Source organism: Arctopsyche grandis, chromosome 3 (genome assembly GCF_051622035.1).
Source record: "Arctopsyche grandis isolate Sample6627 chromosome 3, ASM5162203v2, whole genome shotgun sequence".
Taxonomy (NCBI): Eukaryota; Metazoa; Arthropoda; class Insecta; order Trichoptera; family Hydropsychidae; genus Arctopsyche; species Arctopsyche grandis.
The window spans coordinates 17162750-17182947 of record NC_135357.1 but is presented as its reverse complement, the minus strand read 5'-3'; the positions used below and the strand labels follow the sequence as shown (position 1 = coordinate 17182947).

Genomic DNA, 20198 nt, shown 5'->3' with positions numbered 1-20198 from the left:
CCCACGTATTACGTTTGATATATCTTCTCGTTATGCCAAGCATAAAATGTTCCATACTTTTTTGATTCGTACATAGGCAATATTTATTTATTTATTTATTTAATAGTTTTGGACCATTGTGGCATTACAGGAAGAACCTAATGCGCCACAATGGCCCACATGTGAAAAATATATAAAAACATGATATAAAAACAAGTAAACTGTAAATAAAGGAAAAAAGCAAAAGCAGAAAACATATTAAAATAAAATAATAAAAAAAGTAACAAAAGGAAAATAAAACATCATTCAGAGAGAAAAATAACAAAAGTGTAAAAATCAAAAATAAAATCCATAAATCCCATTCTTTGTTTACACTGAAAAAAATTAAAATAGTATATAAAAATGTACAAAGGAGAAAGAAAAAGTAAAATAAAATAAAACAAAATATGAATAAAAAATAAAATTACAGCGAGGCCCAAATGGAAGAGAGTAGATTAAGATTCCACTCATACATCACATTCAAATTAAGAAAGTAATGATGAGCGCAGGTTACCAGATAAATATGTTAAAATAATATCCGATAATCTACGCTCCCCAAGGTGGAAAATATCATATTCAGGGACAGCAGCAACGATTTCATTGAGAAGTCGAATAGCTCTTGGAATAGGAGCCATTCGAAAAAGAACTGTGCGAGCAGCAGGTACAACCATCAAATGATGATGTCTACCACGCACATAATTATTAGGGACATAAAGTCCCAACTGTTCCAGCAACAATGGGCATGACGTATTACCACGCAATAGCTGGAGAACGAAACGAATTAACGAGAAGTTTCTCCGAAGTTCAAGGGAATTATACCCAAGCATGTCCAAAAGTAAAGGAGTAGGATAGAGATATGGGTAGTACCCATACTCTTTCTTATAAAAAAAACGAAGAAATGCTTTTTGTACTTTTTCGATAATAAGAGAGTAGTTTGCTTCATGCGGATTCCACACAATTGCATTATACTCTAGCTTACTTCTAACAAGCGAGTTGAAAAGCAAGCGAGAAGACAAGGGGTTGGAGAATAATCTAGCATATCTCAAGACAAATCCAAGTCGACGAAAGGAAACGTCAGCGACTGTCTTGATGTGGTTGTGAAAGGTGAATTGAGGATCAAAAGTGATACCCAAGTCGACCATAGATTCCACACGCTTCAACAATACGGATCCAATGGAATATCCGTGACAATAGAGCGAATTCGCACGTCCATAACTCATAATGGCACATTTACTAGTATTCAGTTCAAGCCCTTAACAGGAACTGAACTCTAAAACAGCGTTAATATCCGCTTGAAGGAGAGAGGCTTGCCTCTCATCCTTAACAGCAAAGAATAATTTAACGTCGTCTGCAAACAAGAGACATGAAGCATTGCGTAGTACTTTAAGGAGGTTATTAATAACTATAGTAAATAATAAAGGGCCTAAGGTGGACCCCTGAGTTTATACTTAGTTTATATTTATACTTATGTATATTCCAAAATAAGTGTTTTGGAGTTTTTCAGAAAACATGCTATAATTGCGTGCAAATGAGTAGCGATGATCGGTTATATAATATTAAGATTTGGCTATTTGTGATAATATCATATTGCATGAAAAATATAACAAAGCCCGAATGTTAAATTTAATAATTATGTAAAAATTGTTTTTGGCTTCGTAGTCGGAGAAATTTTTACTTGTTTTTGATGTCTGGAAAACTGAGCCTCTAATGAGAATAAAATGAGTTGCGCACTCATTAGAATATATTAAATCAAATTTTATTTCTTCTCCTTTGGTAAATGAGAATATTCTCCGCAAATTTGAAAGTAAAATTGCGGAACCTTTGTAGGGTTTTGCGCCGTACGTAAAACCCCGATACGCACAACAACATCGCTTGTTACTGCGCAAATGGAGGTCCGCACCCAATACGCCTTTTATGCCAGGACGGGGCATCTTGTGCCCGGTTCTAAAAGCCGGATTTCTCCGTACCGGGCATCGATCGGGCCAGGTTCCCTCATTATCGACCCGAGCTGCAATCCCTTCTTCGTCTAGAGATTTTATCGTTGCGACCCTTTTGTCCGTTTACGAGTCCCGAGGGCCCCTCTAGGAGCGACTCCAGTTACTGACCTCCTGCACTCTGGTCGACTATGTAGAGGAAGAGGGAAGCTTAGGGGAAGGGGAACGTCGTCGTTACCGTGTTTTACCTACTCCGTTCTCGGGTACCCGTTAAGCTTCACGATAAAGTGCAACATTTTGCGAGAGCTTTGCCAGATTTATCCCCACCCATAACCGATTCACAAAAGACCTCTCGAAGTGACCTAATCAAACCAAAGGAAGGTGACGCTTTTACGATCTTCGGAATCACGGTTCTTGTTGACAGATTTGACGAGTTTTCAATCTCCTAAAGTACCCGTATATTACACCTGTATTTAAGAATTTATTTATTCAATCGAAACTATTTTTATTACAAGCTGCTTATTGGCTTCACTTTGTTAATTCAGTGACATTCCTACCCGTCAAAAAATTGTGATCTGATTTTAAACCACTTCCACTCTTCAGGTCTTTTTGATATCTTACCGACATACGGGATTTAGCTAACATTGAATTAAGCTAATGTCTCTGACATGAAGCTAGATAAGTTTAATCATCAATGAACTCACTAAAAATGACATCGGAATCTTGTGTCAGATTGAAACGATGACAGCTACATGACTATCTAAACGCGTCTTTCTACCGCCCCATTACAACTCGCAGGATAAACAGTTAAACAGCTATTATAATAGCTACTTTTTTCACTCTCATTTACTCCTATCTCCCATAAACTTAATACTTTATAAGCTTCAATATCTTTTGACGTACGTTTTCAATTCACTAATAGATTAAATAAAGTAACAAAATGGTGAAATTATTACGATATTTTTCAAAATATTGATACCAAAAAGTTTTTGCGTATGTATTTATTTATTTATCCATTATATACTAACCCCGACCACAGTTGTCACTACAGGTTACCTTAGGTGACACCTTTGATCAAACTCAGTACCAAATAACATCTTTTAACATAATAATTATACACAAAAAATCAGTTGAAAACACTCTTGACAACCCTTGCCACTCAACTCTTCCGCTGAGGAAAGCCGCTATAATATTGTAGTTCCGTCATATTTAGACGTTCCTCTTCCCAATTCATAAGCAAAATATATTATAATTAGGTATTTTTGAATTATTGAAGTCCAATGAGAATGATCATTTAATTTGGGATCATTTAAGTCCAATGAATGGGTAACCTGACGGAGACTGGGACCATTATCTAATACGCCTAATAATTTGATAATGCAGAATCAACCTGGTTTTGTTATTTTTTTTTTTTTTTACATGTATATATACTAGGAAGGCCTTACAGGTAACCCCAATGCGCCTTCCTGGCCAATTACAAGCATTGCAGCATTTTTTTTTATTATACAAGTCGCTGAATTACGAGACACTGAAAAACTCGCAAATTAACGAGACATCTATGAATTATACATAAATTTTATTGTACATTCATCAATCTCAAATAATGCTGACATAGTAGGTAGGAAGGATATTTAGCCAATTTTACTGGGAACCGTTTCAACAATGAAATCAGAGAAAATTGGCAAACTCTGAAAGGAAACGATTGGCCTGGAGTTACAAATATCCAAGTCTGACCAGCAGCACTACAGATATATTCAGAAAAATTCTTTTCAATCAAGGTCAGCTCATGGGATCGAACCCGGCGCCTCTCGATGCTAAGCAGAAGCTTAATGACCGAGCTATGCTGCTGGCTTCCTTATGATTACTTGAAATCAATATATATGTATAGATGTAATGTAATCATCGCATATATCGACTGAAAGCACACAATTTGCCTACATGGTTTTATTTAGTGAAGTCAAATAAAAAAGAATATATGTATTTTTGAAATTCAATATGAAAAGGGTGTTTTATTATCTACATAAATATGCTCTTTGTTGATCCATTTTTATCCACACATTGTTACATTTTAAATAATCCATCAGTCGGCGAATGAAAAATAAATGTTTTTTTCACAAAAAGGCTCAAGGAGACCTCACCCGTCCTTTGCATGTCAATTTTCTTGACAACAAAGCGACGAGGGTGCATCGTTGCTAGTTAACATTCATCACATTTTTGTAAAAAAAAAATACACAAACTCATCATTTTTATTCGTACGATGTATATATGTATGTAGTTGTATTATATGTATGTATGTTAGAAACGATTAAGCGGCGATTAAACAGTTGAGAAGTTAAAGATACATGGTGATTTAATTGATTTGTTTGTCTTGTCCTCAGCTTTCGGCAACTTGGGCAGCGTGCTGAGCAGTTTGGGTCGTCTTCAGGAAGCCGAAGCAGCCTTTCACGAAGCCTTAAGGCATAGGCCTAACATGGCCGATGTCCACTACAACTTGTAAGTTAACGTTTGACTTGACGCCTCTAGCTCTGCAGGGCAAACTTTGACTACATTAAAATCAGCCGTCTCCAATCCGTTGAGAGCTCAAGTGGTGCTCGAAAGATATATCTCTCTATACATACCTTCAAAATGTATATTTATGTACTTACGCTAGTCGGTGGGTTCGTCATTCATCGCTGAGGAGCCATTGTTTGAGCGTCCTTTCAGCGTGCCCATCCAAGTGTGGGTAAGCTCATCATTTGAGACATATCTGATGTGCGGGTCCTTTATGTTCGATGAAATTTCTGCCCTTCCACTCGAGCTCATCCACCGAGAAGGACCTTTCAACGAATTACCCTGATATTTCCCAGTTAGAGATACGCGTTTGAATCGGATGCAGTTTATAAGAAAAATGCTTCCGTTTTGTGAGTTTCTCTACGATTTTTTTATTTATTTTTTTAATTCACGCTTTATCTGTTGGACAATGCAAAAGCACTATGTGGTCAAATATAGCGCAGTATCGAAAGCTTTCCGGTTCTTGACTTACATTCATTCAGACTTACATTCATTCAGAAACAGTTTTGTGCAACAAAAGCCAGGTTTCCATTCTTAGCGTTAATTTTATACTTTCATTTTAGCTTCCATTCAAGATTTGATGTACGTACTATTGAGAACTATTGGGTGTGATCCACTTGATTTTATCTACATAGTTGAAAAATATCATAGATATTATTATATCAATTCAAAAGTATGTACAAATTTATATTTGACACGAATAAATTACAAAATCGAAAATACAATCAGTGCTTTACATAATTTTTTATTATAAATTTGATTAATTGTGTTGAATGAAATGGAAATTTGCAAATTTGTTTACCAAAAATCATATTTGAATCTAATTGGTGCTTCACACCTATTGAACAGTATTCAGAGGTAAGTGGAGTCAGGTCGTGGTACAAGAAAACACGCAGGCAGGTTCCAAGTCTTTATTGCTGCTCGTCCGGTGGAGGTCAGGATCGCACCAAACTTATAAATACTCAGCGCTCAGCGCATACACGTATTACATGTGTATAGTCATTGGTCAAGGAGTCTGGTGCAGCCATTGGCCGCAACGCCCGACTCTTTACACTATAATTAAAAATTATTTCCTCTTTTATTTATTTACATGTATGTATTTGGAGTGGGTGCTAATATACATATGTACATATACATATGTGTGTAAATGAAGGTATAGCATATGTATTTGAAAAATATTTTTTTTCGAAATTTTAATTGTCTCTACATTTTTTTCTTCTAATTGAATGTCAATAATACCACTTGACGATACGAATGCCACAACGGGTACGGAATCCAACTAATGAACGATCCAGAATGCAGCTGCTATTGTACAAAGGCTTTGCACTGGTGCATTGTTTAAAAAACAGAGCTTTTATCGAGTACCTTTGTCTCTGTGTACCCGTATCTCTCGTGTTGTATAACTGTGTATATCGTAATAAAAGCGCTTCACGTCCAAAGCTCCTAAATTAAGAGTTAAATGCTAATGGAAATACTATTTATTTGGAAGTTTTATGTACATACATATATCAAAAATAATCATAATTACATAGATATTTTATAAAATATTATTAATTAAACGTACTTGTTTTCCTGAAATTTGGTCTGTACATCTCTTTTTAACTTTTCTGGAAGAAATAACTACATTGACAAAAAAATTAATCAATTTTAATGAAAGCTGATTCACTGTTATTAATTACATATTAAATTGAAAATGACGTTTTATTAGAAAATATGTACTGATTTTTTTTATACATTTAATAAAGAGTGGACGTTTAAAAAGAATTAAAAAAAAACAGAGACAGCGTAGATTTGTCTGCTGTATTAAGCCCTTTCTCCGTGGACGACCGCTATAGGCGTCATGCATGTTGCGCAGATGGCGTGATTCGCTATTTAAAAAATACTTGAATAAACATTACAATATAAATATTTATTTATATTTATGGTCGAAAATTCGATTTACGAATTTGCTAAAAAAAGTGCCGCGAAAGTTGAAAGTCTTGTATGTTTACTTTATGAACATCGTTAGAATTAGCAATATGTAGTTTCACTTATTGCGTTCATTGACCAATCCTCTTAAAAATTTTAGACATAATTTTAATCAAGCCGAGTAATCAAAATTCATATGGCATTTTGCGTTGCTACTGCTATTATTATACATTCATATCTATACTTGCGAATATGTGTATTTCTACGTAATTAATAAATAAAAAAATACCAACTCGGCTTTGTACGGCAATAATTTTATTGGATATTTTTTTGAACTAGTAGAATGGTCAACGTTAAGGTTTGCTTCAAGTCGAAAGCTCTAGCAATCGCTTGAGACTTGCACTAATGAATAGTTATTTGTTCGCAATTGAGGCCACGTCACAGAATGACGTCGGTTCGAAATCCAATTACACCGGTAATTTGATTGTTGAATTGGAACAATTATGATCGTTGTGGGGGTGGGGTTACTGGTGGCAGTATGGGGTCGTCCGGGGAATAACGAGTGGCGGAAAACACGCAACACTGGCAGACGATAATTGTTATTTTAATAATAGCCGTTAACTCCGTCAGACTATTAAATGTCTACTTTGAAATTGTTTGCGCGTTTTATTCGACCTCGGACGGGGATATCGAGCTAAGCTCGTCTCCCTTTTTCCTTCGTCTCGTGGCTTTTTAAGTCGAATTAGGCGAAAATATGTTATATAACAAATAAAACTCTTTTTGAGACTCTGAAATGACATAAGTTTTAAGAGTTCTTACCCAAATGTTATACAGGTTACTGTACGTACATACATATATGAATATATATATATATATATATATATATATATATATATATATATATATATATATATATATATATATATATATATATATATATATATATATATATATACTATTCATAAGAAGGACGATAAATCTTGTGTAAGGAACTACAGACCAATAACTATCTTGTCAGCGCCAGTCAAAATGTTTGAGGTAATATTACACAGATACATTTTTAATCACTTTCAAAGTACGCTCATTGATCAGCAGCATGGCTTTCGTCCGGCCAGATCAGCTATTACCAATTTGTTATGTTTCTCTAATGACATAACCAGCACTTTGGATTGTAATAATCAAATGGATGTAATATATACTGATTTTGAGAAGGCGTTTGATAAAGTTGATCATAAAATTTTGGTTAGTAAATTAAGTTTTATTGGATTTACTTATAATCTTGTTGGTCTTTTTATTTCTTATTTACAGGATCGACGTCAATTCGTTAAGTTTGGGAGTTGCTTTTCTTATGAGTATGTTGCCACTACTGGGATTCCCCAAGGATCAAATCTTGGCCCTTTATTATTCCTAATATTTATCAACGATATTCAATCTTCTATTCACCATTCTAAATTTTTATTATATGCGGATGAATTAAAAATCTATTAGAGAATAATTGATTTACCTGACGCTCTTTATTTGCAAGAGGATTTGAATTCTATTTATGAATGGGCTAATGTTAATAAACTTCCCTTCAATATCCTAAAGTGTCGGGTCATTTCTTACTCTCGTTCTCGTTCTCCTATTAAATATCCGTATAAATTTCATGATTCTCTTCTTCAGAGAGAATTATTTATATCTGATCTGGGAATAGTCTTCGAAAATAGTTGGAGTTTCAACATTCACATTGAGAATATCTGTGATAGGGCAACAAAAATCCTTGGATTCGTAATCCGTAATTCGTCCGAACTAGGGCTCACTGCCATTCGTCTCTTATATTGTACATTAGTTCGCAGTGTGCTCGAGTTTGGCTCCATTATATGGTCTCCCTATCAACTTCGTTACTCTCTAATGTTGGAACGACTCCAAAGGAAATTCCTTAGATTTTTATATCTGAAGACATTTGGATTTTATCCATATCTGTTCCCTAGTGCCTTTGTCTTGGGATCTTTGGGTTTCAACTCCCTGGCAAAGAGAAGAGATTTATTTCTTGGGAAACATTTCGTAAAATTACTTAGAGGAGAGATTCACAATCCCACTATCCTGGAGAAACTAAAATTCTGGGCCCCGGAAAATCGTAGAGTTTTAAGAAAACATGATATATTTTTGCCAATTAGGGCTAAATCAAACGTGCTCATGAACTCCCCCCTCTCGACAGCTGTTCGACTCCTTAACTTACTGGCACATTACTTGGACCTATTCGATGCCAGTTATGTTGAGTTGGTGGAACACATCCTAAATAGCACGATATAAATTTTTCAATCTTATTTCTTTGTTTTTATTTTGTGTACATATTTTTTACTTGATTTTTATTATTTTTTTATGATGTTTTTTTTTTGTAATTTTTATGATTTTTATTATTTGTATTAAAATCACATTGACGCTTTGGGGCAACCTGTCAAGTCTCTGTGGTATTGATTTTTTAAAATAAAATAAATATATATATATATATATATATATATATATATATATATATATATATATATATATATATATATTTATATATATATATATATATATATATATATATATATATATATATATATATATATATATATATATATATATATATATATATATATATATATATATATATACAGTCGTATGACAACGAATTACTAACACCCGCGTATTTACCCTATTTTGTGTACCTGCGCCGTCTTAAGTAACATTTTGGGTTGGTTTTTTTTGTAGACCATTCATTGTATCCTATTCTATGTATTTAGAGAAGGATAGGATGAGTAGTGTTTATACAAATAGTTTAAAAACCGAACAAGTGCAAATACACAGTTTGGCTTTGAAATTCGTTTGGTGTAGACGTGTGCTTTCACTGGGAGAAAAGTTAGTTTTGAAGAGATTTTTGCTTTCCTGTATATTATCGATATCATTGAAGTAAGTTAAAGTGTTTAAATTTTTTAAATGTGACTTAATTATTTGTTTAAATTGCTTGTGAAAAAAACCCCTTTCCTTTTTAGATGGGAAGAAATAAAGATTTATCTATGGAGAAAATCGCCAATATTTCCACATTATTAAATACTGGGAAGTATTCTATACGATATATTGCTAAAGATTAGGGGGTTAGAGTTTTCAGTGTGCATAAAATTAGCACCCAACTAAAAAGAGGTGAAAATCCTACGGTCACCAAGCGTAAGAATTGTTGTGGCACTCGAAAATACGGTCCTCGAGTCGATCGATATATTATAAATACTGTTGAGAAGGATCGGTTTGCCACAAATAAAAAAATCCAGACAAATTTACGGGAGCGGAACCGAAATATCGACTCGGACAATACAACGCCGTTTCGCAGACGCGGGGATGAATGGCAGACAACTACTTAAAAAAACGCTTTTGACGCCAAAAATGAAGAAAGCCAGGCTCAATTTGGCTAATGAGCATCGCCACTTCACCCTCGACGATTGGAAAGGGGTAATTTAATTGAAATTAAATTATTTGTCTAATTTTTTTTGAATGAATTGAATTAATCGATGTTTTTAACATTTTTAAGGTTCACTTCTCTGACGAGTCGTCAATTCAATTGATGACACCGACTCACCAATACGTACGTAGGCGAGTCGGCAAGCGGTATAATGAGTCCTGTGTCATAAAAAATGTGAAACACCCGCTGTCACTCATGATTTGGGGCTCAATTAGAGCGGAAGGTCGGGTGCCATTGTATTTTGTAGAAGGGATGATGAATGCTTCGCAATATATAACGGTATTGCGATACACCCTATTGCACTCTATACAAAACAAAATTGACAAAAGGGATCGCCTGCACTTAATGCAATATTTTTGCACCCTGCCATAAAGCCAAAATTGTGAAAAAAATCATGTCCAACCACAATTTACCGCTCCTTCACTGGCCCGGTAATTCTCCCGATCTAAATCCTAAAGAAAATGTCCGGCATACCCTTAAAATGAAATTAAATAAGCTCCAATGTACCAATAAAAATATCCTAAAACAAAACATAATTTCTGTGTGGCAGGGAGATCCTGAGATAAAGTCAACCATTGCGTCTTGTATCGAGAGTATGCCCAAAAGAATAGCATCGTGTCTCCGAAATAAGGGTGGACATACAAAATATTAATAATATATATATATGTTGTATTAATATTGTAAATAAACTATGTATAATCATTATAAACACATCTTTGTTTTAATTTTACGAACCTACTCTTCAATATATAGCTCTAAACATAGAATTTGCAAAATCCGCATGGTGTTAGTAATTCGCTGTCATGGGACTGTATATATATATATATATATATATATATATATATATATATATATTTATTTATATATATATATATATATATATATATATATATATATATATATATATATATATATATATATATATTTTATTTTTATTTTATTTTATTTTATATAGGAAACCATATATAGGTCCCTTATTACTCTTTTTACTCTATATTAATGATATCTCATACATCTTCAAACATTCCTTTATACTTCTTTACGCTGATGATTTAAAAATTTACAAACCTATATACACCATAGACGATTGTCATAAGATACAAGAAGATCTAGATAGATTCTCTATATATTGTTTAAATAATGATCTTTTTATTAATCTAGAAAAATGCTCTATTTTAAATTTCACTAGAAATAAGTCAATTATTACTAATCAATATCAATTAAATCATTCAATCCTTAACACGTCATCTTCTATTAAAGATCTTGATGTAATACTCAATAATAAACTAGATTTCTCTGAACATATTTCTTTTATTACCAACAAAGCATCTAAATCTCTTGGATTCCTACTCAGCTCAACAAAACCCTTTAATGATCCTTATGTACTAAAATTACTTTATTTTTCCTTTGTAAGGTTTCACCTTGAATTTGCCTCAATTATCTGGTCACCTTTTTATTTATCCCATATTAATTGTATTGAGAAAGTTCAACTTAAATTTATTAAATCCTTACGCTACCTTTTTCCTACCTATACCCATTCTACTGTTTCCGACATTTTAAAAATCCTTTCTTTTAACAATCTTTCTGTCAGGCGACGACATACTGATGCTATATTCTTCTTTAAGCTCATAAATGGTTTCCTTGATTGTTCTGATTTACTGAATAAGGTTAATTTCAGAATCCCAGTTCGATACTCTAGACGCGTTGCACTCTTTTCACTTGATCCTTTCAATACTAATTCCCAAAAATATTTTTATCTGCAGCGCGTTTATCGTATGTTTAACGGAGAGCTGAATGAGGTTGATCTGTTTGGTATTTCCCTACATCAATTCAGGTCTAACATCAAGAGAATCTTGACCGATTGATTCATTTTTTCTCCTATTCTATTTTTCCAATATTTCCATTATTTTTATACTTTAGTTTAGTTATGTAATGTGCTATTTAATCATATTATAGCTTTCATTCTTTTCCTTTTCATTTGTTTATTTTGTATTTACCTTTTTCATTTGTTTTATATTTGTAAATTTCAATTTCTTCTTATATTCTATCTTATAACCTTTTCCAAATATTTTAATACTATAGTTTAATTATGCAATGTACTACATATTTTGTCATGTCTTTATTCTTTACTTTTTAATTTGTTTTCCTTATATTTATCTTTTTCATTTTTGTAAAAATCTATTATTGGACTCGGATGTTACATATATTATTTATTTACTTTTTGTTTTTTTTTATACCTATCTCTGTACATCCTGTCTGTTGATTTTTCAATTAATAAAATAAAATAAAATTAAATAAAAATAAAATAAAATTAAATAAAAATAAAATATATATATATATATATATATATATATATATATATATACATATATGTATATATATATATATATATATATATATATATATATATATATATATATATAATATATATATATATATATATATATATATATATATATATATATATATATATATATATATATATATATATATATATATATATATATATATATATAAATAAATATATATATATATATATATATATATATATATATATATATATATATATATATATTTATTTTATTTTAAAAAATCAATACCACAGAGACTTGACAGGTTGCCCCAAAGCGTCAATGTGATTTTAATACAAATAATAAAAATCATAAAAATTACAAAAAAAAACATCATAAAAAAAATAATAAAAATCATAAATAAAAAAAACATAAGAAAATAATAAAAATCATAAATAAAAAAAAAAACATCATAAAAAAATAATAAAAATCAAGTAAAAAATATGTACACAAAATAAAAACAAAGAAATAAGATTGAAAAATTTATATCGTGCTATTTAGGATGTGTTCCACCAACTCAACATAACTGGCATCGAATAGGTCCAAGTAATGTGCCAGTAAGTTAAGGAGTCGAACAGCTGTCGAGAGGGGGGAGTTCATGAGCACGTTTGATTTAGCCCTAATTGGCAAAAATATATCATGTTTTCTTAAAACTCTACGATTTTCCGGGGCCCAGAATTTTAGTTTCTCCAGGATAGTGGGATTGTAAATCTCTCCTCTAAGTAATTTTACGAAATGTTTCCCAAGAAATAAATCTCTTCTCTTTGCCAGGGAGTTGAAACCCAAAGATCCCAAGACAAAGGCACTAGGGAACAGATATGGATAAAATCCAAATGTCTTCAGATATAAAAATCTAAGGAATTTCCTTTGGAGTCGTTCCAACATTAGAGAGTAACGAAGTTGATAGGGAGACCATATAATGGAGCCAAACTCGAGCACACTGCGAACTAATGTACAATATAAGAGACGAATGGCAGTGAGCCCTAGTTCGGACGAATTACGGATTACGAATCCAAGGATTTTTGTTGCCCTATCACAGATATTCTCAATGTGAATGTTGAAACTCCAACTATTTTCGAAGACTATTCCCAGATCAGATATAAATAATTCTCTCTGAAGAAGAGAATCATGAAATTTATACGGATATTTAATAGGAGAACGAGAACGAGAGTAAGAAATGACCCGACACTTTAGGATATTGAAGGGAAGTTTATTAACATTAGCCCATTCATAAATAGAATTCAAATCCTCTTGCAAATAAAGAGCGTCAGGTAAATCAATTATTCTCTTATAGATTTTTAAGTCATCCGCATATAATAAAAATTTAGAATGGTGAATAGAAGATTGAATATCGTTGATTAATATTAGGAATAATAAAGGGCCAAGATTTGATCCTTGGGGAATCCCAGTAGTGGCAACATACTCATAAGAAAAGCAACTCCCAAACTTAACGAATTGACGTCGATCCTGTAAATAAGAAATAAAAAGACCAACAAGATTATAAGTAAATCCAATAAAACTTAATTTACTAACCAAAATTTTATGATCAACTTTATCAGCCGCCTTCTCAAAATCAGTATATATTACATCCATTTGATTATTACAATCCAAAGTGCTGGTTATGTCATTAGAGAAACATAACAAATTGGTAATAGCTGATCTGGCCGGACGAAAGCCATGCTGCTGATCAATGAGCGTACTTTGAAAGTGATTAAAAATGTATCTGTGTAATATTACCTCAAACATTTTGACTGGCGCTGACAAGATAGTTATTGGTCTGTAGTTCCTTACACAAGATTTATCGTCCTTCTTATGAATAGGAGTTACTTTAGAGCATTTCCATAAATTGGGGAATGAAGAGTTCCTTAGAATTAAATTAAAAATGAATTTTAAGGGTTCTAAGAGACTAACCTCACATCCTTTTAGGATGTTATTAGGGATGGAGTCAGGACCGGAAGAATAAATATTTTTTAACTTTAGAAAGCCATATTTCAGATCGGAAGAGTCAAGATGATTATACGCTAAAGTGGGGAAAGTAAATTCCGAGTCATTGGTAGGTTCCATGGAATCAGTAGGATTATTGAAAACTGATTTAAAAAAGTCGGCAAATCCATTAGCAATGTTTTGATCACCCTCTAACAATCCAGAATCATTGTACATAATGGTCGACTTTACACGATTTACACGTTTAGAATTGATGAAGTTCCAGAATTTCTTAGGGTTTTTAACTATGGAACTTTCACAATCAGCTACATAAACATTATATGCATTATTAATTAATTTCTTAATTTCCGTACGTAAAATACGGAAATTATTTAAGATAAGAGGATTGCTCGATTTCTTCCAGAGTTTATGTGTTTGATATTTACTTTTTAAGAGATTAATAATTTCTTTAGTAAACCAAGGCGGATAAATCCTTTTACTCGTCACTTATCCTTTCAACCGAAAACAATCATTAAAAATAGAATATATAATGTCATAGAAATTAGAGAGGGCCAAATTAACATCTTTGCACTCATAAACTCGCTCCCATTGACAATTACAAAGAATATCATTTAAATATTTGAAATCAACATTTGTAAATAACCATCCATTTAGGACAGAGGTATTAGACAGTTATTTATTAAACAAAGTGAGGAATAAGTTATAGTTAATTTTAAATGAATATCAAGAGCAGGATGATAGCTGTCTTCAGGAACCAAGGAATCAACTGAATTTGAAATAATAATATTCTGACAATCTAAATTTGTTAATAGAAAATCCAACATGGAATTATTAAAATAGTTTCGAATAGTATTAATTTGTTTTAAGTTGAATAAAGATATAAAAAATTAAGGTCATCAGGAAAACAGTTAGAAGAATTCAGATTAAAATCTCCAGATATAAAAATGCGACCATTACTTAAATGTGAATAATTAGATATAATTAAATCAAAAAATCGCTTATAAATATTTGGTGGAGATCTTGGTGGAAAATAAATAGTACATATGTATATAAAAAAAGGAATGTTAACAAATCTTAGTTTCAGCCATACACATTCATGAATGTCCTCAAGATGACTAAGTCTTTCAACCGAAATAATATTTGTATTTTTAACTGCTAGAAGAACACCACCACCTCTGGCAGATCTATCATGGCGATATATATTGAAACTGCTGTCAAGTACTTCGGCATCATGTACAGATGAGTTTAGCCATGTTTCAGTAATAGCAAGGACGTCAATAGATCTAGAAGCGGCGTTGTTGTAGAATTCCTTGAGTTTTGTATTTAAACCCCGCACATTTTGATAATAAAGTTTAATGTTACGGGTCACGGGTTTGGGCAATCGGTTTCGAAGAGATTTTTTTGAGAAATAACCATTCTCTTATGCCAGTACCCATAGGCCAAAATTCAGGATTGATAATTATATTAAAAGTTTCAGTATCTACACTAATTTTAAATGACGAGCACATGTCAGTTTTAGCAACCTGAGAAACGTTGATTCTTTTATTTTTAATTTTATTTAATATGAACTGTTTCACAGTATCACAAGTGCAGTTATTTGCCAAATTAAAAACGTGTACATTCTTCAATTTCGGAATAGTGGCCACCTGTAAAGTTTTATCAGGTGCTCCAGATCCACGAGTATATATATATATATATATATATATATATATATATATATATATATATATATATATATATATATATATATATATATATATATATATATATATATATATATATATATATGAACATACGTCCGCTTATCGGCCAAAGAAACTACAACTAAAGTGAATTTTCCGTTGAACAAAGCGAATAGCATGAATTTTTCGGCATTCAGAAAAAAATCTTATCTTCTAGCTCGTTATGTGGAAACGTCGACATCTTCTAGTCGAAGCGAGCGCTTTCATAAAATGTTGAAAATGTGATAAAATATTGAAATTTGTATAAACATGCATGGATAGAACTAAGCATGTTAATAATTGAAGCTTCCAGCCGAATAAAAATATATATTATATTTTACAAGAGAGCCAAATAACAAAAGTCCCAAGCGTCCCATAGTAATTGCCTTAGTGTGTCCATTGGACGTTTACTATGGGACGAACGTATAAGTCTTATAAGTGTTTTATTATAAATAAATAAAGTAATTATTCAATAAAGAAAATAGTAGGAGAATATTAACCTTTTTATTTTATAATTGAGTTAATAAAATTTTAAAAGGAAATTTTTGGAACCATCTTTTTCGGATTAGAATTAAAATATATCATATTTTACTGCCGTTCAAATTTATTAATCAGATCATTAACTTCTAAAAGCTATCTTATTGAAAGAACTGTAACCATTTTGTTGATGCATAACGGTTCTTTGTATTTGATTTTAATGTGATTCATTTAAATATGCATTGTTTTGATTATTATTTTACTATGACAAAGCCGCGGGAAAAGACATGTACAATATATTATATTTATGTTCGTTATGAGAACCTTGAGTGAGATTATTGAATTTTATTAAATATTTTATCTTATATTTCGTATTTTCAATTCGTTGATTAATTGTCAATTAACTGGAAACTTGATTATTTTCAATTAATAATATCCTGCGGCCTTCATAGTTCTCTGACTGTAAAATATTTATAAAATATGTACAGAATACCATTTTTGAATTACATATTTCGTTTTGATGATACATATTTAAATCTACATACATATACTAAAATAACATATTTAGCTGCTAGAAAAAAGTACCTAATTTTATATAATAGAGAACTTATTTTGTACTTACTTTTATATATAAAAAAATGTTAGTTGAAGTGTATCTTCCAGTTGTAATATATTTTGACTAGTTGAAATATATTTCGTCTAACCCACGTTAGTTGATTCATATGGAAAATTACATTTTAACTGGTCAAGATATATTACAACTGAAAATACAGTTCAATTGTAAGTTGGTACCAGGTTAGATAAAGACGTTGGGTTTTCGTGAAAACGTCACTCGATTAGTAAATTGAGTTGGAAAGTCACATTTTTGTTTTGTGCACATTCTTAGAGCTATCATAATACGTTACCTTTATTCACAATACCTTATTGAACTTTTTAGCTTTAGTAAAAACATCAGAGCTGTCAAAACTCAACTGTTACATTACAGCTAGCGCAAAATGTTGAAAATGTATTTGCGCTTGTAGAGATATAATTTATTAGTTGAATTGTAGTCGAATATAGTTGACTTGCACGTCAGTTGGAATATATTACAACTGGAAATACACTTCGGTTGTAACACGATTATTAAATTAGTATACGAAAATATTTTTGTATATATGAATCTGAAGCTGAAGCTTTATAAAATATAACAGACTCGTCCTACTATCTTTCATTCCATAATGGTCACCCATTTTCATTATTATGTTTTGATGAACAAAAAAATGGCATTTTTCAACTCGCAACGGAAAAGAGTAAATTTTTGCATTTTATGCGACCGTAATAAAATTCTCATTGTAACAAACGCTCATTGGAACGGAAGCGTTTTCATAAAACAACGCTGCATTATATCTATTGTGGGGCTGTTAAAAGGGACTTTTCGAAGGACGAACAGGGTGAGGGAATGGTCGAATTGTGCGACATGGGGAGAGGGCTATATAGTACGAGGAGGGTGGGCAGCGAGTTTGCCCTTTTCATGGATGGGTATTATTGGGAAAGGACGAAATAGGATCCTGTCGGTGTGGACGGAGAACGCTCATTTGCATAGCAAACTTGGACCATCGCTTGGGAATTAAAAGATTTCCCTGATATGAACCGGGGAGGCCGGCAGGGAGAGGTCTTTTGTCATAAATCATCGGTCGACGCGCGTATATTATGCGTGACTATCGACTAAATCAATTAATCAGCCCACCCGCTGACATAACTTAGCGATTCAACCCAATTATTGATTATTCAGTACAATTCAATTTTTAATCGTATCAGATATATCATTGATAAGATACTCACTATAAAAAGTATCCTTTGTTGCTAATCGCATATAGAATTTCCTTATCTAAATCAAAATATCTCCAGCTGTCTATGTATATGCATATTATATGTACGTAGAATATGGTTTTATAATACGAAGCGGGTGAAATGGTATAAAGGTTGGGTATCATGACTGGTTTTATCATTTTCGAAACGATATAATTAATTCCCATAGTCCATTAGCTTTACATGTCTGACTCGTCGTTATCGTGTATTTAATCTGCATAAAAACCATATTAATAGTTCGACGAATAATACTGATATCTTCTTTAATTCGCAGTATAAAAAGCTTAACGCTATATAAATACATCAGTCCAGTCACGAAAGCATCAAGTCTTGGATTTCGGTGTTGTATCAATGTTATTGCTTAGATCTAATGTAAGATTAATTGCACTTTTTTATTTTATTACAAGGTTTATATTAGATTTACTTCGCCAAACAGTCTGAAAATATTCCAACATACTTCCGATCGGTTTGAATCTTGCCATTTTGCAAGGTTTGGTCCCCGACAGGGATATCAATTCTGTCCACTAACTACGTCGATAGTGAAATGTATATTCATATTAAACATATTTAAAATTTCAAAAAATCTTGACTCGATCACGTTCGGGTGATTGGCCATGCATGTTGTACTTTCCGCCCCCCATTTGTTTTGTCAGATTTGAATTGTTTAAATGCCTATAACTTTATTTTTTTTCATTATATTATAAAATTTGCAGTATAGGCTCTCATTATCTCTCATATATATTTTTACTTCAATAATAGGTAATGACTGATAGAAATATGTTTGTTCTTTGGCCAAGACGCGCGATTGTAGTTTGACGTTTCTCTTTCCGATCATATGGGTCGCTTTTATATCATATCATATCTTAACAAAATTACTTCATTGGATTCATCTACATATGTATATCACCAAAAGAACACAAAGCAATTTTGGACAAAGCGAGATGCCGTATGACGTATCGATTTCGTTCGATAGACATCGGCAAACATTTTATTCAATTTTATCCAGGATATTTACATGCTGAATTGGACCAAACATTAGTTTTAGTGCTAAAGTATTTTTAGTATTAAGTTAAAACATTGTATAAAAAAGAGTTTTTTAAAAACAAGGTTTATATTATTGTATTTAAAAATGTTTCAAATCGCCATTACGAGTTACGTACGTGCCAGTGATATTAAGTTTACACGTCTTAAAAGTGTAACACACTTCATAACTTACCCCGTTCACGGACTTAATCTCTCGTTTTCTCTTCCTAAGTTTATTCTACACGGCAGTGGCTCATATGTATTGCTAACGAAATTTCCAAACAACGTTATAAGCGCAGATTAGCCAACTAAATCATCATGGGGGGGTTTGGTTACGTGCTCGAAATTAACAAGATAAGATAGACCCACGCACAAAGGCGGTATAGTAAAAGTTAAATCGTTTAATAATTAATACAATACCACAGTGAGATTTAATTATATATGTGTATATTGTGCTAGTTTGATACACTGTCGTGGTGTTGATCACGTGACGTGTCGGTCACTCGGGCGCTCGCACGTCACAAATCGACCGCGAAATTCGGAAATAAGCCGTGAACGCGCCTGCAAATCCCGGCCGTCCCTCGTACCCGTTTATCCGGAACGATTTACCACCGATTTTCCGATAAATCTCGCGTTTCAGAAGCTGACGATTCCCGCGCGCATTACTTTTTAATGAGCGCCCCGAAATCGGACACACCGCCTCCAGTTTTGTAGCGTATCGTACATTATCAATGTAAACGTGGTAGGGATATATCCTTCCTATGTTCTCACTCATCCATTATTTCCGGAATTTATTATTGTTTGTTTGTTTCATTGATTATTTACATACATATATGAACTGGTGAAAAAGGATACATAGTTTTGATTCTTTTGAAGAGATATTTTACTTTTTTACAAACCTCCTTTACGTTTCACTTACGATTTCAATTCAGGAAAAAATCTGCCACTT

At 32.3% G+C, this 20198-nt stretch overlaps 1 protein-coding gene across 1 annotated transcript in view; it reads left to right on the top strand.

Annotated features, from left to right (window-relative positions):
* LOC143909138 (protein O-mannosyl-transferase Tmtc2-like) overlaps window positions 1-20198 on the top strand; it is a 236039-nt gene that overhangs the window by 162032 nt on the left and 53809 nt on the right. Inside the window, exon 7 of the mRNA XM_077427039.1 lies at window positions 4331-4445. Within this exon, the coding sequence (XP_077283165.1) occupies window positions 4331-4445 (115 nt within the window). The remainder of the gene's footprint in view (window positions 1-4330; window positions 4446-20198) is intronic.